Here is a 26,786-nt window from a genome sequence, read left to right as displayed (position 1 = left end):
AGGTGGGGCGAGGAGGCTCTGACACGTTCCCAGTGGAGATAAAAATCGGAGAATGGGGTACAACGGTGCATATTCAATATGAACTTTGTGACCTAACAAGACTGTATTCCTAGCCTGGCATGGTGGCGTGTGCCTGTCATCCCAGGGCCCTGGGAGGCAGATGCAGGTGGATCTCTCAAAGTTCCAGGCCACCCTGGTCTACAGAGTGAGCCTAGGACAGCGAGAGCTACACAGAGAAACCCTGTCTTTTATTTATTTATTTATTTATTTATTTATTTATTTTTGTTTGTTTTTTTGAGACAAGGTTTCTCTGTGTAGCCTTGGCTGTCCTAGACTCGCTTTGTAGACCAGGCTGGCCTCGAACTCACAGCGATCCGCCTGCCCCTGCCTCCCGAGTCCTGGGATTAAAGGCGTGCGCCACCACTGCCCGGCTTCCTGTCTTTTAAAAAAAAAATAGATTTATTTATTATTTATACAATATCCTGTACTGTATAAATAATATTTATTTATTAATTATTATTACAATTTATTTATTATTTATACAGTATTCTGCCCGCATGTGTGCCTGCCCGCCAGGTCTCATTACAGATGATCATGAGCCACCATGTGGTTGCTGGGAATTGAACTCGGGACCTTTAGAAGGGCAAACAGTGCTCTTAACCTCTGAGCCATCTCTCCAGCCCCGAGAAACCCTGTCTTGAAACACCTCTTCCCCCCCCCTGCCCTAAAAGGACTGTATTCCTTGGTGACTTTACTAATGCTTCAGTGGCCGGGCATGGCGGTGCATACCTTTAATCCCAGGTGCTCCTGAGGTTGAGTGTGTAGGTTCTGGAGTTCGAGGGTAACCTGAGGAAAACAGGAAGACCTGCCTCAAACAGGAAAGGAGGACTGGAGCGCCATCCTGACGCTTACACAACCTCTTACCAGTTGTGCCTTCTCATTGCCAGCAACACTTTCTCTTTCCCAACTTCTCCTTTTCTTACCTTTTCCCTCTACATTTCTTCCTCCTCCTACCTCTAGGGTGTGGCTCAGTGGTAGAGCCCCTACCTAGACTCTCCCAGTGAGGGGCTGGGGGCGTGGCTCAGTGGTAGAGCCCCTGCCTAGAATCCCCCAGTGAGGGGCTGGGGGCGTGGCTCAGTGGTAGAGCCCCTGCCTAGAATCCCCCAGTGAGGGGCTGGGGGCGTGGCTCAGTGGTAGAGCCCCTGCCTAGAATCCCCCAGTGAGAGGCTGGGGGTGTGGCTCAGTGGTAGAGCCCCTGCCTAGAATCCCCCAGTGAGAGGCTGGGGGTGTGGCTCAGTGGTAGAGCCTCTGCCTAGAATCCTCCAGTGAGGGGCTGGGGGTGTGGCTCAGTGGTAGAGCCCCTGCCTAGAATCCTCCAGTGAGGGGCTGGGGGTATGGCTCAGTGGTAGAGCCCCTGCCTAGAATCCCCGAGTGAGGGGCTGGGGTGTGGCTCAGTGGTAGAGCCCCTGCCTAGAATCCCCCCAGTGAGGGGCTGGGGTGTGGCTCAGTGGTAGAGCCCCTGCCTAGAATCCCCCAGTGAGGGGCTGGGGGCGTGGCTCAGTGGTAGAGCCCCTGCCTAGAATCCCCCCAGTGAGGGGCTGGGGTGTGGCTCAGTGGTAGAGCCCCTGCCTAGAATCCCAATGAGGGGCTGGGGTGTGGCTCAGTGGTAGAGCCCCTGCCTAGAATCCCCCAGTGAGGGGCTGGGGCGTGGCTCAGTGGTAGAGCCCCTGCCTCGAATCCCCCAGTGAGGGGCTGGGGGTGTGGCTCAGTGGTAGAGCCCCTGCCTATCATGTCCAAGGCCCTGGGTTTCATGCAGGCACTGTAGCCTTTTGTAAAAAAGTACCAGGACATTTCTACATTATATCCGGCACCACAGAAACCAGGCCATGTAATCATATGCGTGTCTGTAATCACAAAACCACAGGAAGCTCACAAACTCAAGGTCATCCTTGGCTGTGTAGGGAGTTTGAGGCTAGTCTGAGCTACAGGAGACCCTCTCTCCTACAAAGAACACACACTGGATTTCCTCTGCCAGAGACCACAGCTCTCTTGGGAGCCGGTACAAGAAGAGGGGAGGGGACAGCTCATTTTGGCATTGGGGGCACCTTTCCCAACATCTTGGAAATGTACACGATAGTCTGTAAGCTTTCCTTCCTCTTTATTGAGAGAAGGAACTGGCTCCCTGCCCTACCCCACACCATGCAGGTAGTTCCTAGGGAGTGTTCCTATCCTCACTCTCAGTAACTCAGGCAACCTGTTTAAAAGATTTCCCTGACATCCCAATGCTGGGAGGATGAAAGTGCCAGTGGGGTGTGTGTGTGTGAAGACTTCTTAGCCAGATTAAACATTTTGCCCATTGGGATATGGCTCAGTGGCAGTTGCTGCCCTTGCAGAGAACCCAGCGCCCATGTGGCATCTCATAACCAATGGAAACCTCAGTTCCAGGGGATCCGATGTCTCTTCAACTCCATGGGCACCAGCAATACAACTCTGTGTTGCACCTACATACTTGGCAGGCAAAACACTCACATGCATACAAACAAAAAAAATCCCAAGGCCGGGGGTGGTGGCGCACGCCTTTAATCCCAGCACTCAGGAAGGCAGAGGCAGGTGGATCGTTGTGAGTTTGAAGCCAGCCTGGTCTACAAAGTGAGTGCAGGACAGTCAAGGCTACACAGAGAGACCTTGTCTCAAAAAAAAAAAAAAAATCCCAGAAAACCAACATTCAAAATATTTTATGGAGCTAGGCATGGTGGCGCACACCTGTGATCCCAGCACTCAGGAGGCGGAGGCAGGCGGATCTCTGTGAGTCTGAGGCCAGCCTTGTCTACCTACACAGTGAGTTCAGGACAGCCAGGGCTACACAGAGAAACCCCGTCTTGAAAAAAAAAAAAACAAACCAAAAAACAAACAAATGAAAATATTTTATGGGCTTTTCTACACCTGCTCTAGCTCTCAAATAACGACACAGAGAACCCATTACATCTATTAATAAGCTTTAAGCACTATAGCTGGGCAGATACTGAGCTATTCTAACCCAACTATACTGACCTGGCCTACTTCCCAGCCAAGTGCCTTCGTTACTTGGTCATTTAGTCTTGCCCTGGCCGCTCCTGCTCTGTGCGCGCGCGTCCTCATGGTGACTTCCTCATCAGAATCTTCTCATGGCTGGGCGAATCCTTCTTTCTCCTGGTGACCGGCTCTTTCTCTCTCTGTTGCATTTAGGACCCTGTAACGGGGATCGGAAGTCACGCCTCATCTCTCCTCTGCTGCCCAGCTATTGGCTGTTCAGCAGTTTACTAACCAATCAGAGATGATGGAGAACATTATTTTATTTTATTTTATTATTTTATTTTATTTTTACACAACATTGAGACAGATGATGCTTCAGTGATGACTACGCCCACCGCCTCTCTGGGCACAGAAATCAGCATCTGAATAACACAGGGCACCAAACCATCCCAGGGTCAACACAGCATAAAAGAATTTCAGTCCACGGCCGGGCGGCCTTTAATCCCAGCACTCGGGAGGCAGAGGCAGGCGGATCGCTGTGAGTTCGAGGCCAGCCTGGTCTACAAAGTGAGTCCTGGACAGCCAAGGATACACAGAGAAACCCTGTCTCGAAAAACCCAAACCAAACCAACCAAAAAACCCCAGTGGCTTTTAGCAAAAGAAATATATTTCACACAATTTTTCTGGTTGCCGGGACGCTTCAGGGTTCTGGGGAGGATTATTAGCTTTGACCTTTGGGATTTCGTTGTTTCCGAGGATCAGAATGCTAGGGGGTTCCCGCAGTTCCCGCTTTTCTCCATCAGAGGTCGCCATGCCCACAATTTTCAGGCTTTCTCGTCAGCATCTACAAAAGCCCTGGTAGAACCGGAAGGATTTCAGTTGTGATCCGCCTCCCCCTCAACACCCCCCAATCCTAATAGGAAGTACCAGCGGCGCAGACTTTCTGGGGTTTATGCTAATGTCACAATGTCACACATTTAAGTCTCTCCTCCTAGACTTACCCGCTGTAGAAGTCAGGAAGAGAGAAAGGTGGTCCAGAGGAGGCCACGCTGTGAGGAAGGGCGGGGAGGCCAGTAGGTGGGGAACTTTGAAAGAAGGTTGGAGGAATTGTTGGGGCGGCAACTGGGATGTGTAAGGGGAGTGGGGCTTGCCTTTCATTCCTAGGGCACTAAGGAGCCCCAGAGGAGTGCTTCGCGATGAGAGCCATGTGAGTGATTTTGCATCTTTGAAAGATCAGTCTGGCCCTTGCTGGGAAACGGAGGGAAAGTATGGAAGCTACTGATGTTCTCGGAGGAAGCTTATAGGCGTGGAAACTGCTGGAAGCCCGTTTGCATTGATAAAGGAAGCCAAAACTAGTGCGGCCAGCTCGTGAGACGTCAGAGAGGATGCAGAGAGGGACCAGGTTTGTGATGGTCCTAACTGGTCCTCAGGCGGTAGCCTCACCTCAGCGTCCCCTTCTTACCAAAACTTTTCAGCTCCTCCATGCTCTGTAGCTGGCGATGGAGAAAGGAGGACGGGGTCTTTTCCAGAGCTCTGTATGCGTGGGTCGTGCTGACTGTGGGGACTTCACCAGAGTCAGGCAGCTGCCTTCAGCCAAGGGCCCTGGAGACAGACAGGCAGAGGCAGGTATTTAATGCACAACACGTAACTGTGATGCGAAAACCAGATGATCAGTGTAAGGTTTCTGAGGCGGCTTAAAAGGGACGGAAGGCAGAAAGAGGCATCTGACCCTGGAGAGATGGGGCGACCGGATATAGTCCTATCCGTGAATGTCTGCAGGAAAACAATCAATCTCTGTCTCTCTGTCTCCGTCTGTCTCTCTGTGTCTGTCTCTCTGTGTCTCTGTTTGTCTGTCTGTCTCTCTCTGTGTCTCTGTGTCTCTGTCTGTCTGTCTCTCTCTCTCTCTGTCTCTCTCTTTCTGTCTCTGCCTGTCTGCCTGTCTCTCTCTCTCTCTCTCCCTCCCTCCCTCCCTCCCTCCCTCCCTCTCTCTCTCTCTCTCTCTCTCTCTCTCTCTCTGTGTGCTTGTGTCCCTCCCTTCTCCCTTTCAGTATTATTTTGCCTGGCCGCAAGGAAAGCTGGGAATTGTAGTCTTCTTTTAGTCGGAAACTATGGGGTGGAGGGGAAATACACCAGGACGTCAATCCTCAGTGTCAAAACTTCAAGGACCATGGATGTAAGGGAGAAAAGCATATTTGCTCAACCCTACCGGATCTTGGGCTAAAACTGAGGTCAGCCTGACCCTCGGGTTTGCTTAGCACTTTACTCACTCGCCATTTGTTAGGCAACCTCAAAGTTTTCTGCTACCCTTTCTGACCAAACAGTGATAACATCAAACAGTGACACAGCTGTTCCCTGTTCTTAGTAAAAGGTCGTGTCCTGTCATGCTTGCTAACAGCCACCACAGCTGCGACAGACAACGGGGTCTACCAAACTTGTGGCTGGCACCTTTATAACTACCCCTGCTCGCTCGGCTGGAGGCCGCCTCTTTAGACGGGAGTGTGTGCTCCTTGAAGGGTCTGTGTGTCTCAATTAAAAACTTCAAAGTCATAAAAAGCTTGCCCTGTCTCCTTCTCTTTGGTGAATATAGCCCGAGTACAACAGACGACATAACTAGAAAACACGATTGATTGCTTTTTTTTTTTTTCTTCTTCTTCTTCCTTTTTTCCTGAGACAGCATTTCTCTCTGTCCGGCTGACCTCAAATTCTGCCCGCTTCTGCCTCGGGAATGCTGGGATTAAAGGCCTAAGCCACATATCAGAAGTAGAGGAAGAAGGATCAAAACTTCAAAGCCAGTCTCTGCTAATGTAGTGTGTTTGAGACTAGCCTGTGCTAACAAAAATCCAAGCAAAACATTAAATACTCTTCCAAAAAAAACAAAAAACAAAACAAAACAAAAACCCAAAAAAACCCCCCAAAAAACAGAAAACAAAAACCAAACAAACACCAACCAAACAAACAAAAAACCAAAACAAATCCACACAATTATTATACATCATTTAAAATATATCAAAATGCATTGTAAAAAAATTTCTCAGCTCCTTAATGAGCTAGCCGGCAGGCAGGAAGGGAGGCAGCATCCGGTTTAGGTCTGACTTGAGGTCTTTGTGCCCTACAACCAGGACATGTGGTGTCTTCAGGAACAGGGTCTTACCTTCTGGTTTCTCCCTGTTTCTCTTCAAGCTGAAGAAATTTTTTGATCAAAGGAAATGATTGTAATAGAAAGACAAAGTCTAGAGGGACAAGAGATTTCATACTATAATAATTTGCTGTGGTTGTTTCTGAGACAAGATCTCACTGTAGGCTTCCGTGCCTCTGCATTCTGAGTGATGGGATTAAAGGCTCAGACTACTGTGCCAAGCTTGAGTCTTCGTTTGGAATATAGTTATTTTATTAAGCAATGCTTTCTAAATTTTTTAATAATAAAAAGTAAGAACAAGATATAAAAATTAAAAATGCAAAATGTATTTTTGGTAAAATAAAAATTAAAAAGGGGGAAGAAAATGACTGGCAGAGGTCAAATGAGCTTGCCTTAATGTAAAGGATTGTTCTAGAATGGAAAGAGATTGATGAGGCAAAAATGGCAGGTTTAACTGGAACTAAGTAGCTATTAAAAATTCTTAGAGCCGGGTGTGGTGGTGCACACCTATAATCCCGGCACTTGGGAGGCAGAGGCAGGCAGATCGCTGTGGGTTCGAGGCCAGCCTGGTCTACAAAGTGAGTCCAGGACAGCCAGGGCTACACAGAGAAACCCTGTCTCGAAAAAACAAATAAATAAAAAATAAAAATTCTCAGGGTCAAATTTGAAAGTTCCAAGATGAAAAACAAAAAACTGTGAGGTTTCATGTTACCCCAGTTAGAATGGCAAAGAACATCAGAAAATCAGCAACAAACAGTACAGGGGTTCATGACCAGATCTGTCGTGTGGCATAATTTTTCAGAGGCACACACCTTGGCGTGGGCCCACCATGTACCCCTCCCCACATTATACATGCTAACACTATTGGCCTGGAGAGATGGCTCAGAGGTTAAAGGCATTGACTGCTCTTCCAAAGGTCCTGAGTTCAATTCCCAGCAACCACATGGTGGCTCACAGCCATCTATAATGTGGTCTGATGCCCTCTTCTGGCCTATAAGTGTAGGCAGAAGACTGAACAAATAACTAAATAAATCTTTAAACAAATTTAAAAAATATATTTCTTAACCGTTTTTATTTCTCCAACTCTCTGTTCAGATCCATAGTCTATTTTTTAATTGGGTCACTTAAAAAAAAGATTTATTTATTATTTATGCAGTATTCTGCCCACACATGTGCCTGCCCACCACAAGAAGGCACCAGATCTCATTACAGGTGGCTGTGAGGCACCATATGGTTGCTGGGAATTGAACTCGGGACCTTCGGAAGAGCAGATAGTGCTCTTAACCTCTGAGCCATATCTCCAGCCCCAAGGGCCACTTTTTTTTTTTAACTTTGCTTTTTGAGTTCTTTTTTTTTTCTTTCTTTTTTGGGTTTTTGAGACAGGGTCTTGTTATGTAGCTCTGGACGTCCTGAACGTACTCTGTAGGTGAGCCTGACCTCGAACTCACAGAGATCTGCCTGACTCTGCCTCCCTCAAGTGTGCATTGGTCCTGCTGCGTCTGTAAGACATTGTTTCCTTGCTGTGAATATAATCAAAAGGCTTACAAAATCCTCAAAGAGAGCTAATTAAAAAGAAGAACAATACAACTTCTACTAAGGAAAAAGGAAAAAATAAAAGTATTAAGCAGGTGCTGATTCCACTGAAGGAGAGTAATGATCATCACTCAAATTCTTCGGTCTAATTAAGCAAGCTTTATTTCTTGTCAGAAATAGTGGGGTTTGAAAAAAAAAAGCATTGAACACAGGAAAGGATAGGGTTTATATAGTCCAAAAGACTGCAAGGGTAAGTGGGGGTGGGGGAGGGGCATTACAAGGGATGGGGGACGTCCAGAGGAAGTTTGTTTATGTAGGAACTTGTCTGAATACTTTAAAAGTATTTGGCAGAACATCTTATGCTCTCGGGTGTTAATCAAACTCCACAGGGTGGGGAGCATGTCAAATTTCAAAAACAAGTTAAAGTACTGTCAACTTAAAATTTGCAGCCAACTGGGATGAACTGGTTCTGACATTATAACAAAGTGGCTTCCATTCCTAAGACGGAGTCAGGCTGGTCGATTATAATAAATTCAACCAATTGGATGAATATGTTACTATTGATTTTGAAGTGTTAAGATGTAGCAAATCTGGGGCTGGAGAGATGGCTCAGAGGTTAAGGGCACTGGCTGTTCTTCCAGAGGTCCTGAGTTCAATTCCCAGCACCAACATGGTGGCTCACAGCCATCTATAATGTGATTTGGTGCCCTCTCTGGCGTGCAGGCGTACTCAGGGTTAGGCAGAGCACTGCATACATAATAAATAAAGTTTTAAAAAAGGATGTAGTAAATTCAAACTCTCTGGTCAATTGAGGCATGTGGCTTCCTTACAGTATCAGCAACGCTGTTGGCTCTCATTAAGGATGCACAAAGATTGGGTTAATATCCTCATGCAAATCACACACCAAGCAAACTTTCCTAAACAGGCAAAACAATGCAAACACCAAACAGCACTCAATAACCATGGTACTCAGGTTTTGTACTTTTTTAGCCCATGTTTCTTGCTTAAACAAGTATTTAGGGTAACCTATAAGGTTAGAACTAAATAATATTCACGTTTTAGAGACGGCATGGATGTTGTTACAAGCAGCTCTTCCTGGGATTGCATTTTCCCTCTGACTATGGAGTAGGTTTGGTCAGACCTTCAAGGTCCATGAAATCCTAATTCCTTAAAAGTGGGACCTCCTGCTTCTATCCGGACATTAGTAATTACTATGTTTTGTTTGGTTTTTGTTTTTGTTTTTGTTTTTTTCAAGACAGGGTTTCTCTGTGTAGCGTTGGCTGTCCTGGACTCACTCTGTAGACCAGGCTGGCCTCGAACTCACAGAGATCCGCCTGCCCCTGCCTCCTGAGTGCTGAGATTAAAGGCGTGCGCCACCACCGCCCAGCTAATTGCTATGATTTTCAAAAGACAATTTGAAGTAATATAGTGAGGGAGATGGATAAAGATGCTTGTGGCTCAGGCCAGGCCCCGAGTAGGATTCCCAGAACCCGTAGAGAGGCAGGTAGACATAACATATTGCACAAAGTCCCCTCACCTCCACATGCGTATCTTGGTACGCGGCGCCTCCCCACCACCCATGCACACAGACACACGCACTAAACACACACAAACACAAACATATACACCACACAACCCACACACATACACCATACACACAAACATATACACAGTACACACATACACAAACATACAACACATACCACACACACATACACCACACACACAAACATATACACAGTACACACACACACACAAACATACAACACACACTAGACACACATGCACCACACACACAAAAACATACAGAGCACACACACACACACACAAACATACAACACACACCAGACACACATGCACCACACACACAAAAACATATACACAGCACAAACACACACACACACACACACACACACACGAGTTAGAATACTGAAGATTCTCCTGGGCCTCTCTTTGGATTCCTTCATAGCCCTTTTTGTCAGTTTGTGCGTGTGCCCTGCTAGCCTTATGACAAGCAGGAGGAAACTTTGAAACGTATCAAGGGATCAGTAGCTGCCACCAACCGGGAGGCTAAAGGGGCCCGGGAGATTCATGCCCATCTCTACTGGAACCCATCAAACTGATGTTTTCAAAAAAATACTCTGGCTGATGATTTTCTTAGTCCTACAATAAAAATTTCACCATATGGTCGAGGCATTGGAATAAGGTATTTGGGTAAACAAATCTTCGTTCCCAGGGCTTAGTCACTCGTATTTTAACTAGTCCATGTAACTAGTCCACCAACCAGTCCAGCTGGTCAGTTATTGGGGGGCCGAGGGGGGTCGCAACCTGTAGTTAAAGATATGGGCGAGAGAGACGCAGAGCTCAAGCGAACAGTTGCTTGTCAAGAGCCGTTTATTGAAGGTAATGGCAGGCTTTTTAAAACCTGCTTTAGGGAGGGCGGGGGTACGCAAGGAGAGTAGTGGAAAAGTACAAAATCTTCTGGGGTTGAGCCCTGGGAACATTTGCAAGGGGAGGGGTCTTCCAGGTGAGACAAAGCAGGATGTCTCTGTGATTATCTCAGGATCTGATCGCTCTCTTCTCAGGACTAAGCCGGATGCCTTGCATGCCTAATGAGTGGCCCAGCAGGATGTTTGCTGCAAATGCTGAATGGGTGGGGGTCGGCCTCAGGCTGTTTGGTCCCTGACAGTATTTGGCTACAGAAGTAACCGTGTTCTATTTCCTTTGTTGTAGGAGCTGGGTTGTTTGGTTTTGTTATTCTTTTTTTTTTCTTTTTTAACTATTTAACTAAATAGTTTTTACATACACACATTCATATTATTACACATACATACAATAAACTACCCACAGCGAGAAGAGCCATGAAACAAACAGGAGTTACATTCTTAGTGTTTTGGTTATTTGCATTTGGCAGCCTTGAAGAAAATATCTTTCCTCTCTTGGTGCATCTAAAGTTCTGAATGTAAACCAATATCTCTCATAGCTCATCATTATCAACTTAAAACATCTCTCCAGACCTAAAAACATCTTAACCCCTAAACAGCTAAGCTTCACTGTAAAACCAAACTATCTGGTCTTCGACCCCATCAGAGACTTGAGAAGGAATAAAATTAATTACTTGAGTAGACAGGCGGTACAGGTAAGCGGCTTCCCAAATGAAAAGAAAAAAAAAATGACAGAAGACAGTTCGCTGTCTGAACAGTCACCCAAAATTCTCTATAATGTTGGAACCGTCCATCATCTTCAGCCTTCTGGCCCAATATATCTGACAGACATATTTGAGAGGCAGGAACTATTGAGGACTTGCTTACCCTGTCTTGGCAGAGTTTGGCTGTTGACTCTGCCTGCAGGTTGTTTGCTTTTGATTGACACTTCACTTCTTCTGCCCTGGCCTGGACTCCTTAGCCACCTCCAGGATGTCACTGATGTACGGAGAGGCTCATCCATTTCTCTCCTAAGTGTTGAGCAAAGAAGAAAAGGGAGTGTGTGTGGAGGGGGAAGCTCTGTCTCCAGTTGCTGTATCCAGATCCCCCCCAAAGACCACCAGGACTTGATACCGATGCAATATACATCAGGACCTTTAATCGACTCGAGCCGGGATCTGACCAGTCACCAACACAGTGGTATCCAGAAAGAGCCTCGATCTCTGGGCTGAGGGTAAATTTATAGGTTCCTATCCCTCCCAGCACCCCAAAGCAGGGGAGTTCCAACCTGGCAAGCAGCTATTGGATGAGTAACATAAGAAAGTCTAATGTCTAATGGTGACAGGCTACAGAAAAAGGCGCTGAGTCCGCCCATGGCTTAGCTTTCTTTCTTCTCTTTGCTCACTACCTGGTCCAGGGAAGTGTCTGGTATCTTATTAACCCTATCTCGGGTGGGCAGGAAGGACTGAGGCCGTAAAACCAGGTCTCTTATCAACTCTATCTCAGCGGGGATCCTTTGGGTGAGTCACTAGGCCACGCTATCTCTGGTGGGGGCTCTTTCTGCTGGTCAGATTATCCCCTGTAGGCCTAATTCTTAACCTTTTTGCCCTCGTGACCCTGAAATCCAACTTTTAGCTCTTCTGGTATCTCACAGTCACAAACTAGAGGGAGAAAACAGATTCTCCAGCAGGGATTCCTTACCTTGTAGTTTCCCCATACTTTGCCTTCTGGCTTCAGTTGGTTCCCGTCAGCACCAACACAACGGGGAGTATGGAAACAGCTGAGGCAGTGGCAGAGCTGGCGGCATCACCAATGTGCGCAGTAGCGTGCCCTGGAATCCGCCATGAAGTGGGCGGTCATTGTGTGCCTTATGGGTCCTTCCTGGCCCTGCCTCCAGTCCCTGATATTGCAAGTTTTCCCCACTTTCTCACCAGAGACGGCAGGGATTTCTATGTCGTATCTGTGGTGCCTCAGGTTGCAGTTGAACTGCGCTTCCTGTCCAGGAAGGACCCAAATGGACACCCAGGTCTGGTAGGTCCCATCCCCGCTAGGCAGGATGGTCCCGGGCCCAAAGGTATGCTGCTGTGCCGGCTTCCCATCCCTAAGCCAGACCAGGGTGGCCACACGAGGATACAGCTTAAAAGCCCAGCATGTCAGTGTGATCCTGCCCACTGGGTAATTCCTGAGGGTCACAGTCACCATTGGGGGCCCTACGAGAAGATGAGAAAGCTGATGAGTGATGGAGTGCTCAGGGCAGAAAGTAAACAACCACATTGTGCAGTGCTTCCTCCCCTGCCCAGTGGGAAGAGGACGGGGGTGGGGGGGGTGGGGGGGGTGGAGGGAGGGAGGGGGCAGGGGGGGGCGGGGTCCAGCAGGCAGCTTCGGTGATGCTCAATAGTCCAGAGCCATCAGCCTCTTATCTGCCAGGAGACTTTGTCAGACGCCAGGAGATCAACATTCCAGCACACGTGTAGATGGCTCCGTAGTGACAGTGGGCCTCTTTAATCAACAAATGGCTGGCAATCTGACTTTCTACCACAAAGCTGGTGTCACACGGCTCCAGGAGGACGGAGAGGGGCTGCCAGACAGACTGTGGTTCTAATAATTCCTTGGGTCTTGGCTTGACCCTTGACCTTACTCATGAGGGCTTTTGCCTGGTTGCTGTCATCTTCACTGCCTATCCCAACTCCATTTCGAGAGCACTTTTCTTTTCTTTTTCTTTTTCTTTTTTTTCTTTTTTGTCATGAGACTTAGTCAGGGAGCATCTCTGAGTGTCACGTTTCAGGAAGAGTTCGAAGGCAGCTTTGGCTATGTGGTGAAGCCTTGTCTCAAAAACGGAAAAAACCTTAACCTTTCTCAAACAAAGAGCAGAGGGGCTGGAGAGATGGCTCAGCGGTTAAGAGCACTGGCTGCTCTTCCACTGGTCCTGAGTTCAATCCCAGCATCCATGTGGCGGTTCACAACCATCCGTAATGGGATCTGATGCCCTCTTTTGGACAGAACACTCATATACATAAAATAAATAAATAAATAAATAAATAAATAAATCTTTAAAACAAACAAACAAACAAAAAACACAAAGGGCACAGCATCCGGCAAAGGACCCCGAATATGAGACATGGGTCGGGTAGCTTGCATTTGAATCTGTCCTGTCTTAACTCTCACCCAACAACGGTGACTCCATCTTACCACCCAAGCCCAGTTGTTCATACCCAGCTTTATCTCCTTCTCGACTCAGAACATCCCAGAGAAAGATACTGATGGAGAGATGGAGCCCTTTGTTCCTGCCTGCTGGGGAACCAACATCAGGGAACCACTTTTTACCCCCCAATCTGAGGGACACAGCAGGGGCTCTGAAGGAAACCCTACACTCATTTCCTTAGACTGGGCTATCATTGTACATACCAGTGAGAACCCAGACCTCCCCTCCCTCGCCACAAGTACCATGGAAGGAGCCACTTGGCCACAGGAATGCTCCCCTGGGTCCTGAGAACCAACCCTTGTGACCATCAGTACCTGTATCCTGCAGGACATTTCTCAAGGAAGCCAGGTGTCTCTGGAGCTGAGTGGGGCAGGTGTCATCCAAGAACATCTTAACCAGGTCAGCTCTGGGTGCACGTGTCTCCCAGAAGGTTTTGTTCTGCTGCGTGCGGGGCACATCCATTGCCCATGTGAGAGTCTTCGGGTCAAAGGTAAGGAAGTTCTGTCCAGCGTAGCCCAGGTTCCAGAAGCCTCTAGTGCTCCCGTTTCTCTGAAGCTCACATCCCGTGGTTACCTGGAGGGTGGGAAGGGCTGGCCAGCCCCAGGCAGGGACTTGTCATCTTCCTGTCCCTGGACCTCAGCTCCCCTGAGGCTTCAGACTAGAAGGGACTATCTATCCAGTGCCCTTCCCAATAGGAGCATTACTGTTTTATTCAACTCAGTGTGGCCGTGCCCTGCCCAGAATCAGGCTTAGGGATCATAGGCGGGACCTGTGTGTTTCTGGCTCTGCACACTCACCCTTGTTCTGGCTCTGCTGGCTTATGACTTCAGCCAGCATCTTTCTGAGATGCTCCTCCTTCTCCCGCAGGGTCTCGGTCTCTCTTGCCCAGGTCTCAGCTCCCCCATGCCCCTCGAACCCAGGTCCCCAGGGCTCTGCTGTCCTTCTGTCCCCATCGTAGCGCAGGAAGAGCTCATCATCAAGGTATCCCCGGGCCAGGAACTGGGGCTGCCCAGACACCTCCCGAGAAAAGGTCATGAGGTCATAGCGTAGAGTGTGAGATCCTGAGGAAGGAGGCAGGTGACACAATTGACAGGTTGATGGTTTCCACAGAGGCTCCACCTTGGGATTGAACTCAAGACTATTGTACTGCAGCGAGTGTGAAAGTGGAGTGTTTGTTTTGCCATAAAAGAGAAAAAGGAGATAAGTATTGGAAGCAGGGGATGAGGAACTCAGCCTCTTCACCAAAGGGCTGGAGACCAGGAGAGAGTAGAAACAAGCATTGCTTGACTCTGTCCTTTGCACCAAAGTAGTCACTGAGATGCTTGTTAAGATCCAAAGACCCTCAGGGCACACGCCTTTAATCCCAGCACTGGGGAGGCAGAGGCAGGCAGATCGCTGTGAGTTCGAGGCCAGCCTGGTCTACAAAGCGAGTCCAGGACAGCCAAGGCTACACAGAGAAACCCTGTTTCGAAAAAAAAAAAAAAATCCAAAGACCTGAAACAGTCAGAGCTAGAGATCTGCAACGTTATTTCTGAACAAGGAAACACAAACATTGATAGGGAGGGGATGGTGGCACATGCATTGAATCCCAGCACTCGGGAGGCAGAGGCAGGAGGATCGCTCTGACTTCGAGGCCAGCCTGGTGTAAAGAGTGAGTTTCAGGACAGCCAGGGATACACAGAGAAACTCTGTCTGGAAAAACAAACAACAAACAACAAAAAAGGAGAGAGAGAGAGAGAGAGAGAGAGAGAGAGAGAGAGAGACAGAGAGAGAGAGAGACAGAGAGAGAGACAGAGAGAGAGAGAGAGAGAGACAGAGAGAGAGAGAGACAGAGAAGAGAGAGAGACAGAGAGAGAGGAGGAGGAGGAGGAGGATTTCTGTTGAATTTCAGTGGTCTGGCAGGCCAGGTAGATTAGACTCCAAAGCTATTGGACTGGGACTCAGGGCACCAATGCACCCAGGGCTCTTTCAGCTGCCTGGGGCTCACTGAATGCGCAGACCAGTGTCTAATGCCACACCTGAGATCCAAGCATGGTGGGTGGACTAAGCTGCTGTAGTGTAAGCTAGGGCTCAGCTGCCCTGGAGCTTAAGTTTTTTTTTTTCTTTTTCTCCCCCGCCCCCCCCCCCTGCTTGCTTTCCCTCAAAATGGGGATAATGACTCAATATAGACTGATGAATGGTCTCTTCATGGTGAAAAATTAAAACAGGTCCAGCTTGCGGTATAGGAATAATTGCAACTCAGGTATAAAGCACCTGAGCTGGTGCTGGTTAAATTTCCTGGGGGTATTTCAGGATAGAGATGAATTTCTCCTCTCCTGCCTCTCTAATCAGCACTTACACGAATGCTTAACTCTCGTGGTGAGTAAAATAAAAGAGCAAAATTTAAGATTTCGGGCCATGACAAATGGGTATGCTTTTACCTGCCCATCACTACGGAGGATGTGGCTCCGCCCCCCTAAGTGGTGACTCTCTATTGAATCCTATAAAAATACAACAGCTGAAGCAAAGTGGGCTGTGTCAGCTCGTTAAATAATGCTGCTGCTGAAGCTGCAGCTCAGAGCATCAATTCCTTATCACTGATCTTCCTCTTCATCACCTACTGGGACTTTGTGTGTGTGTGTGTGTGTGTGTGTGTGTGTGTGTGTGTGTGTGCGCGCGCGCGCGCATGTGTGTGTGATATGACATAAATAATATATAATATAATAAATTATACAATACAATTATAAAAACATATAATATACATATATATAAAATGGAAATTTATGCATGTCATAATTCCCCACAACCGTCTGCATCTCCTTATTCACAAGAAATTATACATGCAATAGTGATGGGAAGGACACGCCTTAAACAACTAACTTCCTGGCAAACAGCCTTCAGAAATGATTGTGCCATTCAATATAATGAGAGCGAGGACATGACTGCTCCTAGGTATGGAGGAGGTGGTTTATTGTAGATATGAGGGAGAGCAGAGCCGGAAGCAGAGACATCTGGGAGAGTCCAGAGTGAACGTGACCTTGAGCCAGGCTGTGTGAGGACGGAGAGCTAGCGACCAAGGGGCCAAAAAAGAAAAAAAAAAAAAAAAGGATCATGCAGCTAAAATGGCTGTATAATATACAGGAGAGCTGCTGGTGGAAGGGCAGACAGCCCCAGGGCTGGAGAGTTCTGGGTACCGGGCAGGGTATGCCAGCCAGGAGGACTAAGGGATGCTAGGAGAACCTGGTGGCCACGCCCACTTTGATATGTTAAATGGACACTTCAGCTGTTTATCCAGGGTTTGGAGAGAGAGAGGCTGCGGTAGCCTGAATTTTGGTTCTCAGCAGCGGTGGATAGGCCTTTGGAGGACTGACCGACCACCTAGGAGCTTTTCAGACGCTCTGTATTGTTACACAAAAGGCACCCTCAGTGAGTCACTTTCCGGTGTACAGAGACCTCTTATCTGATCTGGGAATTGTCTGAGGAAATTTTAACCAAGCAATTTTCAGCCATACTGAGACTTTCCGGTAGCCTCGGGACTAAAGACACTGTGCATTCTTCGGAAGAGCAACTCCATAAATCTCAGATAACAGTCACTGACTATTTATAAAAGGCTAGTGACTTCAAAGCCTAGATGCCATCACTCCGGAATTCAAGTCGGATACAATGGCTCTGCTAAAATTCTGCTACATCCTAGCTTTTTGGTTGATAATAAATGATCAGGAGAAACGGAATCTCTCTGTGTCTACTTCCTGTTGATACTGAGCATCGTTCCCGATGGCCCAAGAAAGCTGGGGAGAGAGAGGAGAGCTGGCTGTGTTACTCTTGCCCTACAGGCTCCCTCGGAACCATCTGGAACTAGGGATGCACAGGTCAGTGGTTGGAGCAGTTTGTGAGGCTGGACCACCTGGGGCTAGCTGCTTTGGAGCCGGCTGGGAGACAGACTCAGAGGGAATGCCTGGGGGGCTGGTGAATTTCTGAAGCAGTGTGCAGTTGATTTGAAATCTTCCAAGACAGACTAGGACAGAAGGCGAAGTTAAAGACTTGAGGCAGACGTTTTTTTATCTTGGGTATACACTTGAAATTTCCAGGCCCACGGTCCTGGTAGTTGGGTGACAGAAGCCCCAAGACCAGGGGAATGGGGAGAGAGCCCGTCCTTGGGAATAGACAGTAGATGGGGAAAGTTAGGCTGTGAGAGCGGGATCCGTGTCAATTCAATGAAGCTTACAGGAATTGTTCGCAAAAAGAGATAAAGCTTTTAGTCACATCGGCGTTAGCATTGCTTGTAATCTGTACTGATCTCTACACGGTAGAAGGAGCAGTAGATTCGCGCCTTTGAGTCATAATAAAAGCTTGCGAACCCAGAAATGATTTTGGGTTAAAACCATCTGGGAGTTTACGTGCCACTCCCGAAGAAGAGCAGCTCCAGGAACTGCAAACAGGAGGGAAGGGAGGTGGATCTGATGTAGGGAGAATCGAGCAGGCTGTGAACGGCTGGTTAAGGGAAACCAACTGTTGGTTGAACAACTAGCTAGAGGAACCAGATGTTGAGGAACGGAGGAAAAAGAAATGCTCAGAGACTCAGGCATACGCGGTGCAAGCTGAAGGTCTTAAAGCCTGTCTCTCTGTCTGCCTCCGTCTTGCTTGCTGTCTGGCTCCTTGCTCGCCTTTGGTAGGGCTTGCTGACTTTCTATCGAACTATCGCTCTTCTAGCTTGCTTACTAGTATTTTGATTCTTTGGGAAGTCAATCCACTATTCCCCGAGACCATTGCCTACTGTCTCTGCGGGCAAAGGACCGTGAACTCCAGTAGTTATTTTACAGCACTGAGTTTTGGGGGAATAGATGTTTACTTCTGTTTAGAGCAGAGCAGCACTGCCTGCAGTAACATGCATTAAATCTCCAACGCTGAGTGGGTTTTTTTGTTTTTGTTTTTTTGTTTTTGGTCTATATGTTACTCCTTGACTGAGATGGACCATAATTTTTCCTGCAGGGGCCCAAGTCAGGCCCCAAAGGCCATTTCCCAATGGTAAGAAATTTCCTTCGATATCTCTTTTGAATCTGTACTGCTGAACCCCCAATGTTGTCCTTTGCTGCAGCACATACACACCCCAGGAAGCCGATGCATTCTTTCTGTTTGAGATTTAGGAAGAGGAGATCGTCCCTAGAAATGGCTCTTTCGCTTTTCCAGCACAAAGTATTTTATTTCTCGCAGTTAACAACACCCTGGGCATCTTGAAATCTGAGGCTTTTGGTTGGGTCACAGTCTCTTTGCCAATGACTGTATTTACTGCAACTGAAGCACCAGACACCTGCAGATACGAGGCCTCTCGCTATAGCTTGATCTATTATATTAGCACGATACAGGGTAGAACCAATGTTGGCCATATCCCTAAACCCGCCTGCACAGCTTTGTTCCCTCTTTCCACCTATGGGAAACTCTGGCCTGGGGAGTTCGGAGTAGGGGGTGGGGTATGCCAGAGGGTAGGGCCCTGTAACAGGTAGGGACTGAGGGATGCTGGGAGAACCTGGTGGCCAGGGTCCACTCTGATATGTTAAACAGGCACCCCCGGCCATTTATTTGTTCCAGGTTTGAGACCCTAACATTTTACATACTGACAATAATTGGTTGGAATCTATAGGTAATTGCCACCAGTTCTTAGTTACAATGGGAGGCCTAGGAAGACCACGTGTAAAGGGCTGTTTGACAAAGTTGAGTGTACTCAACTCTTCTGCACACTCTTCCCCTCCCCCCACCCCTGCAACGCCCAGGAAGCGCAGACGCTCACCAACCCCCTCTGTGTGTCTCCAGGGCAGAGATTCTAAAAGCATCGCTCCCCCCCCACTCCCCTCCCCTCCCCTCCTCACCCCCCCCCCCCCCCGCATCTCTGCAACCCTCCCCAGCATCTGACACTTTACTTCCGCCCCAGAAGCCTCCTCACCCAGCTCTAGGAAACGGCCAGTTCTTTCCTGTAAGGGCTTCCTGACTTCAGTGCAGTAGCAGGGCACCCCAATAATCCCGTGTTCTTCAACTGACCACAAAAAAAACCTACCCAGTGTGACCCCACCACTTGGGCCAGCCAGGGACGTATTTTACGAAAAGCTGCCAGGCTAATTTTGTCTTCGACTGAGGCTTCCAGCCCGTCCCAATTCCATCCCCCCCCTCACCCCACCCTTCTCCTTTTCCCTCCTCGCCTCAAGCTTTCTCACCCCTCCTCACCCCTCCCGCCCCTACAGGAACGATCCCTACCCTGCCCAGAGCTCACCCTGAGGACTGAATCCTCCTGAATCGTCCAGCGGTAAGGCCAACAGGAGAACTGCAAGGCTGAGGTTCCCAGAACTGGCTTTCATTTTTTCTGGGGTGGTTTGTTGGTAAGCAAACCCCTCCCTTCACAGTAGCTCCACCCACACGGGGGCTTGGCATCTTCCTGTAAGCCGTCCCGGTCGCAAGACTTTTGGCTGGACATTTGCTTTTTGGCTTGCTGAAACTGCAAAATATGGCTTGGGGTGTGTGTGTGTGTGTGTGTGTGTGCGATTTACTCAGTGGGATGGGGGGAAAGAGGAAGGAAAACCATTGTGGGCTTTTTTCTAACGAAGGGGCTTATGTTGCGCTGATGTTATGATTTCTCTAAATAAAATAACCAACGGTGTCACTGCTCAGGAGAGCAGGCTTGTGATTCTACAAATAAAGCTGGCTTGAGCTATTGGGGCAGACTGCTTGAAAGTCAACAGGCGGTGAGCAGTCTTCACTCTGAGCTGTCTGCCCTTCTCCTGACCCCTTCCCTGTCTCAAGGCCTGAACCTTTGCAGCTGCTGAATAAACCCTTTCCTCCCTGGCTTGCTTTTTGGTCATGGTGTTTTCGGATCAGCAGGAGAAAGCCTAGCTAAGACAAGTGCACATGTAAAGCCAGCAGGACCCTGGAGCTAAGTGATGCTGTGTTTGCTCCTACCGTATCTCCTAGGTGCCATACCGCAGCTCCTAAAGCACTCAACTCAAACGTAGTAGCTTCTGACTTTGCATCTACACATCCTGGCGTGGCACAAGCCACAGAAGTATTGTAAGCAAGCTAGGTAACACAGCTCCCAGGTAGTAACTTACATGGAGGGGTGGCACAAGCAGGGCCATGCCATGGTTATTTTTATCGAGGCCTGTGGCTAACAGCCAAAGGTTTAGCTGACCCTTCCTCGGTGGAGACACTAACAAAGCAGATCTCCATGGCTGGGTTGAGGCTCTTTGGGGGTTGAAAGACCCTTTCCCAGGGCTCGCCTAAGACCGTTGGGGGTATCCGATATTTACATTACGATTCATAGCGGTAACAAAATTACAGTTACGAAGTAGCCGTGAAATAAATTTTATGGTGGTGGTGGGGGGGCAGGTGGTCACCATAACAAAACTGAGGATGACTGCTATATAACAAGATACGGCCTTGGGGGGGGGGTGGTGTCCTAGGAAGTCCAGACTAGGTGGGTGACTCCAGGACAAGTCACTTGCTCTCAGATTCTCGCTGGATGCTGGGAAAATGTTCACTTAATGGGGTAACCCTGTGGTTAATTAGATGCTGGAAAATTCAAGTGACAAATGAAATGATATTTGAAAAACTGTCCAGTAGATCCTTCTCAGACCCCCAAAGCCATGGTCTTATGGGTCACTCAGAGAAAAGGGACACATCTGTACTGACGCAGCAACGAGCAACAGGAATGGTGGATGATATCCCAGTATAGTTAAAGATGGCAGGCAGCGCAGGGCCCCCACATGAAAAACAGCTAGAACACCGGTTACCTTGTTCTGATACTATTGTGTAATATTTTAAAAGCCAGATGTTTTAAAATAAACCTTGATTTGACATACATTTTAGCCAGGTGTTTTTGTTTGTTTGTTTGTTTTTGTTTTTTTATTTTTTGTTTTTTGGTAATTGTTAATCTTAGTCCTTAGGAACTCTAATATATATTTAAGTTTTTTTCATAACTTTTATGTACCTTAATGACTTATTCAGACCGTTATAACTTAAATTAAAAAATTTATAATTTAAAAATAAATTTCATATCTATTTTGTATAAACATACCATCCTAATATACATACATACATATATATGAAAATCCTTCTTATAATTTGTATCTTATATATAATTTTTATTTATTAAAATAATTTTATCTCATATCCTCATAACATTTGTTTTTTAATACTGTATCTTTTTTATAGTCATTTAGGTAGAGCTCCCTTTTTTTATTTGAAAGTAGGAAGACAGCGGATGTTTTACTTAGGTGATAGAGCAGAAGCCCTGGATTGGACCTTTAAAATCCCATTTGAGCCAGTGGTGGTGGAGGCGCACGCCTTTGATACCAGCACTCGGGAGGCAGAAGCAGGCAGATCTCCGTGAGTTCGAGGCCAGCCTGGTCTACAGTGTGTTCTAGGACAGCCAGGGCTATACAGAGAAACCCTGTCTTGAAAAAAGAACAAACAACAAACAAACAGATAAAAATCTCATTTGACTATTGGCTTGTATTTAAGGAGACCATAGAGGTAGAAAATATCTTTAAAAACCTTTAAATGTTTGTATTTTTATACACACACACACACAACTTTTTTTCTGAGACAGGGTTTCCCTGTGCAGCCCTGGCTGTTGCTTGGACTCACTTTGTAGACCAGGCTGGCTTAGAACTCGGCAGTGTTATGTACCTTTAAAACTGGGTCAGAATTAAAACCAAACATTAATATAATAACACAAGCATAGTCTTAGCTCAGGGAAGCTTTGCCCACGGGTAGGTGAGAGAGCCGTGGTTTCTAAGCGATGGAGACAGGAGGAGGGGAGGGAAAGCGTTAACTTTCCAAGTCACACTAAGGAATGCCACTCCTTTTGGTGGTTAAAGAAAGCTAGAATCTGAAGACGGAGCGCCAAATTCTACACTTCTTGGCCCTAAACTAATCCCACAGGACGAACTGGCAACAGCTGCTACTCTTTGTTGACAAGAGCCGGCGCAGCACCGCTGCCAAAACCAGATCTGTGGAAATCCTGAAGTCGCTGAGATTGCAGGGCGGGCCAGGGCCCCTGCGCCCTGCCGAGGCTGGAGTCTGAGCCAAGGCCATGTTTCCGCTCCGCCCCTCCTGTTCCCGGCTGCTAAATGCCCTGCTGTGGCAGAGGAAAATCCAGAAAAACAAATACAAACAAAAAGTAAACAAGCAGCCTTAAAAAAAAATTTTTTTTTTAAAGTCCAAAATATGTTATCAGGTGGCTCGGGTCCCTCTGGCTTCCGCAAATGAACCGCCGAGGGCTTTAACAGGGGATTTAATAATTCTGTGTGTGATGAAAGCTCAGCTCAGCTAGAGAGGGAGGAGCAAAGAAAAAAATAGAAGAAGAAAAAAAAAAAAAGAAGAAAAGAAGACACTTCCCCTCTTATTCCTTTGTGTTGCGTGCGGAAAACACATATTTCCGATGGTCTTAGGAATCCCCTCCCCCTCATAAATTTATTTTCGTTGTTGCTTCATAACTGTAATTTTGCTACTTGATGAGTTTCAAACCAGGGACAAATGGCTGAGGTGCCTATTTACCGTCTCAAAGAGCACCTGGCTGCTAGGTCTTCTCAGCATCCCTCAGCCTCTAATTGAATAATTAATACTGCTTCCTTGTTTGTTTGTTTGTTTGTTTCAGGACTTTTATCTATTATTTTCATTTTTATCTTTCATCCCCGTGTCTGTTCCGGAGTGAATTTACCAGATCTACAGCTTTGCTGAACCACAGTTAATCATCTTCAGGCTGTGTGAATCCAAGCAATCTCCTTTCAAATTTCACAGTGCAAACCCATCAATATGAAACTCACGTCACCCTCATAGGCGACTTTCTCTTTCTTTCTTTTTCTTCTTTTTTTTAAAAAGAAGATTTATAGGCATATGTATTTATTTGTTTAAATGTGAGATTACTGTGTTGTTGAAGTCCGGCTTCAGTATCACCTGGGGAAACTGAGGCAGGGCGTAGATCCTGGGACTGGCTGGTGACCCTGCGCACTTTTCTCTGAGGGCAACCTTTCAGGCCAGAATCAGCAATAGTTGCCTCTGCCTAGCCCAGTGGGGGGCTAGGGCTGATGACTCCCAGCAGGGGCTTCCACTGATGGTGGCTATGAGCCATTTCTCTTGCTTTGCCAATCTCAAAAAGTCCCTTGCTTTACTAATAAGAGCGTACTTGCTCTTAACGTCAACTGTCCCCTAAGATTTCCTGCATCAGGGCCAATAGCAAAAACATCCTTACCTAACCTTGTTGAACCATCTATTTTTTCCAAATTCTTTCTAAGGGTCATTGTTAGCGATCTACATCTGTAGCTTGTTTTCGAGGGTGGTGGTTCAATCATTAACCTGCTCCAGCAGCAATGCCTGAAGAAGATAAAGCATTGTTATTGTGAGAGCCAGTGACACTGCCCAGTGAGGGGCTGGAAACCCCTGTATAGCACTGGTACTCCCATAATCCCTATATTAGCAGGGTTATGAGGACTGCAGAGGTAACAAGCAGAACCATGCTCCGTAACAGCATGAAGTCCTCAGGACACACAATTCTTGGGGTTATGCCTCGCCAAGACACACCCATCGTGGGGCGCTAACCGGTCGGTCACATTCCATGAGTTCTAGAGCTGTTTTGCTGTTCCTCCTGCCATGGACCACCCAACGCTATTTATCCCTACAAGAGGAACACTTAATAAACTTTACATGTCATAACCGACTCCTTTCAATTGGGCAAATGTGTGATGGAAAAATACATCTCAAGCCAAGTCTCCCCAGCCATTAGGGAGTTGTTCAGTTGGGCGGTGGTGGCGCACGCCTTTAATCCCAGCACTCGGGAGGCAGAGACGGGCAGATCATTGTGAGTTCAAGGGCAGCCTGGTCTAAAAAGTGAGTCTAGGACAGCCAAGGCTACACAGAGAGACCCTGTCTTGAAAAACCAAAAAAAAAAAAAAAAAAAAAAGGAAGTTGTCCAAAGCCAGGCACTGGTGGTGCAGGCTGTTAATCCCAGCACTCTGGAGGCAGGTAAACCTCTGAGTTAGGGGCCAGCCTGGTCAACCTAGGGATTTCTAGGACAGCCAGGGCTACATAGTGAGACCTCATCTGGTAGGAAAAAAAAAATCACCCAATCTGCATTTACCCATATATTTTGCTTATATCCAAGAGGTGCAATTATCTGACAGAGGAACTGAAAATCAAACTTTGTGTTTAGTTCAGGGTTGGGCTTTTGAAAATTGTCTTAAAACAATAATGTCAACAACAACAGCAGCAGCAGCAGACCATCACAAAATAGATCCAGTGAATTTACTTTTGCAGTCATAAAACGTGTCTTACAAAAGAGCACCACATTCGTCACACTGCTCTGAACAAACACCAGACATGTGAGGAACTATTACTTTCCTCCCTGTCCGCAGCCCCCCCAAATGGTCCAGTGACCACAAAACAAGGTGTTCACAATAATTCCACAGGGGTGGTGGTGGTGGTGGTAGATTTATTATTATTATTTTTAAAAAGACCACCACCCATTAGTTTAAAAAAAAAAGGAAATTCCCTCACTCTGTTGCTGTTTCAAAATTTCAGTGTTGAGCCGGGCGTAGTGGCGCACGCCTTTAATCCCAGCATTTGGGAGGCAGAGGCAGGTGGATCGCTGTGAGTTCGAGGCTAGCCTGGTCTACAAATCGAGTCTAGGACAGCCAAGGCTATATAGAGAGACCCTGTCTCGAACCCCCCCCCCCAAAAATTCAGTGTTACTTTTTGCACGCCCTCCCCACAACCCTGTTTGTAAGCAACTAAAAACGTTACCTCTGGTGAACAGCAAAGATTTCACGACACCTCAGATGCAGAACAGCCGTGAGGTAGGGGAATGTTTGCTTCTTGAACGGTGGCAGATTAAAAAAGAAAAAAGAAAAAGAAAAAAAAAAAGATGCAGGGCCCTTTCAGTTCTTTACTACACTTAGCAAAACCTTCCAGAATGCTGGTCTACACTGTTCTGCAGCAAATACTTGTCCATTCCGTATCTGGTCCTGCGTTCCTGTAATGGTAGTGACCCGATCTTCGGATCCTTCTAAAGGCTCATTAACTTTGATTGATGCTCTCTCCTCATGACGGATTTCTTTAATCCACTGGCCATCTTTGCTAATAACAGATCCAACCAAATCTTTGGGAATAGATACCTGTGTAGTGATAATTGGTCCCCTGAGGCCACCATACGAGCCTCGACCCCCCTGCACTGGAATAATTATATTTACTACCACCCTGTGGTGCCTAAGCCACTTGCCGTTCTGACGGCTTCATGTGTCGGTGGCAGAGTCCTGAGTCCCATCAGCACTGAAACCAACTGTGCCATCATATTGGTCTCCCGGGCCTTCCTCTTCTGTCGTAAACCATTAGACCTCCCGGTCTGCGTTTCGGAGGAGGAAGGTTTCCAACTCTGCTATGGCTTGGCTTATGATAGTTGGCACCATGCTCCTGAAAGCCAAGATCAGTTGTGTCTCCTATCCATTCATCAGTTGGTGCTGCCCATGCCTTTAATGCTCTAATTGCTCTCCCAACGACATTCAGTACTTGCATTCTCAAACGCCAAGGTCTCTATCAACACCTGCCTGGCATCAGGCTGTCGATGCCGCCCCCGACCAGGAGGAAAGACACCAACACCGGGAACTCTTCTTGCAGCAGTTTTATTCAGGATCCTTGACTACCGGAGTGACCCTGGGAAAAGCTCCCACAGAACTTTTATAGTGTGCCTGGTCCTATCAGAGAGTGCCACGTCGTACTCCTGGTTGGTGCATTCGGATCATGCCACCTCACGCTATGCCTTGCTTGAATCACGCCACCTCACGTCATGCCTTCAGGCATGCACATAAGGGGCTTGCTCACTGCGCATGCGCAAAAGGAGGTGTATTGCACCGGGGAAGCAGCAGGGGGCGCTGCTATCTGTGTCTCTCCACATCAGGCTTTTATATGGCCTTGTTTACAGCTGAAAACCAATCTCTGGTGGAAGTCTGGAAAGGCTTCTCTGGGGCCTTGTAGTATCTTAGTAACTGAAGGGGATCTTTTCCCTCGGGCTCATCGATCAGATCTCAAGCTCTTAAAGTTGTGACTCAACATTGTTCTATAATGACATTTACAGACTGGATTTGTTCTTGGAGGTCAGCATAAAACGCCCTTCATCAAGAATTGATCTTGCCGGGCGTGGTGGCGCACGCCTTTAATCCCAGCGCTCGGGAGGCAGAGGCAGGTGGATTGCTGTGAGTTCGAGGACAGCCTGGTCGACAAAGTGAGTCCAGGACAGCCAAGGCTACACAGAGAAAGCTCCCTATATCCAGACCTTTTCTTTGCTCTCCCCAAAATTTCACACATTGTCAACATTGTCTCAAGCCTTTTCTCTTTGCTCTCCCAAGGGTTCGAATGTACACCCAAAGGGAATTTTCTCCCTAACTTTGTCTTCTGCCCACATATATATTCCAGTATCTGCCAGACTTGCTATATCTGGGACATCGTCAAAGCAGCTACCTACAAG

General features: G+C 47.4%; 1 protein-coding gene and 1 long non-coding RNA gene across 3 annotated transcripts; both read right to left on the bottom strand.

The window, feature by feature from the left end:
- Nucleotides 1-3,661: 3,661 nt before the first annotated feature.
- On the bottom strand, nt 3,662-5,649 carry LOC311591452. The gene is made up of 3 exons (XR_014777102.1): nt 4,742-5,649; nt 4,475-4,614; nt 3,662-3,867 (listed from the first exon to the last, which is right to left on the bottom strand). It is a non-coding gene; the product is annotated as an uncharacterized lncRNA (long non-coding RNA).
- Nucleotides 5,650-10,057: 4,408 nt separating this feature from the next.
- Nucleotides 10,058-19,704, bottom strand: LOC311591447 (MHC class I-like protein MILL2). 2 transcript variants are annotated; one of them, XM_084771051.1, is made up of 6 exons: nt 19,548-19,704; nt 14,104-14,367; nt 13,621-13,896; nt 12,036-12,314; nt 11,806-11,935; nt 10,058-11,135 (listed from the first exon to the last, which is right to left on the bottom strand). In XM_084771051.1, exons 1-5 carry the CDS (start codon nt 19,630-19,632, stop codon nt 11,838-11,840), a joined length of 1,002 nt encoding a protein of 333 aa, XP_084627177.1. In that variant the 5' UTR covers nt 19,633-19,704; the 3' UTR covers nt 10,058-11,135; nt 11,806-11,837. The 2 variants fall into 2 exon arrangements, with proteins under 2 accessions (XP_084627177.1, XP_084627178.1); XM_084771052.1 differs by lacking the exon at nt 19,548-19,704 and adding an exon at nt 19,224-19,428.
- Nucleotides 19,705-26,786: the final 7,082 nt, after the last annotated feature.

The sequence above is a fragment of the Acomys minous genome, assembly GCF_964271855.1.
Source record: "Acomys minous genome assembly, chromosome: 20".
In the NCBI taxonomy this organism is placed as follows: Eukaryota; Metazoa; Chordata; class Mammalia; order Rodentia; family Muridae; genus Acomys; species Acomys minous.
This window is presented reverse-complemented; position numbering and strand designations above follow the sequence as displayed.

Excerpts from the sequence above, each read along its gene's own strand:
- LOC311591447 (XM_084771051.1), bottom strand. The coding sequence starts at position 19,632 with ATGAAAGCCAGTTCTGGGAACCTCAGCCTTGCAGTTCTCCTGTTGGCC. Across the intron at positions 13,897-14,103 it reads CCAGCAGAGCCAGAACAAGG|CCCTTCCCACCCTCCAGGTA; the intron begins GTGAGTGTGCAG and ends GGGGCTGGCCAG. Across the intron at positions 12,315-13,620 it reads AAATGTCCTGCAGGATACAG|GGCCCCCAATGGTGACTGTG; the intron begins GTACTGATGGTC and ends ATCTTCTCGTAG.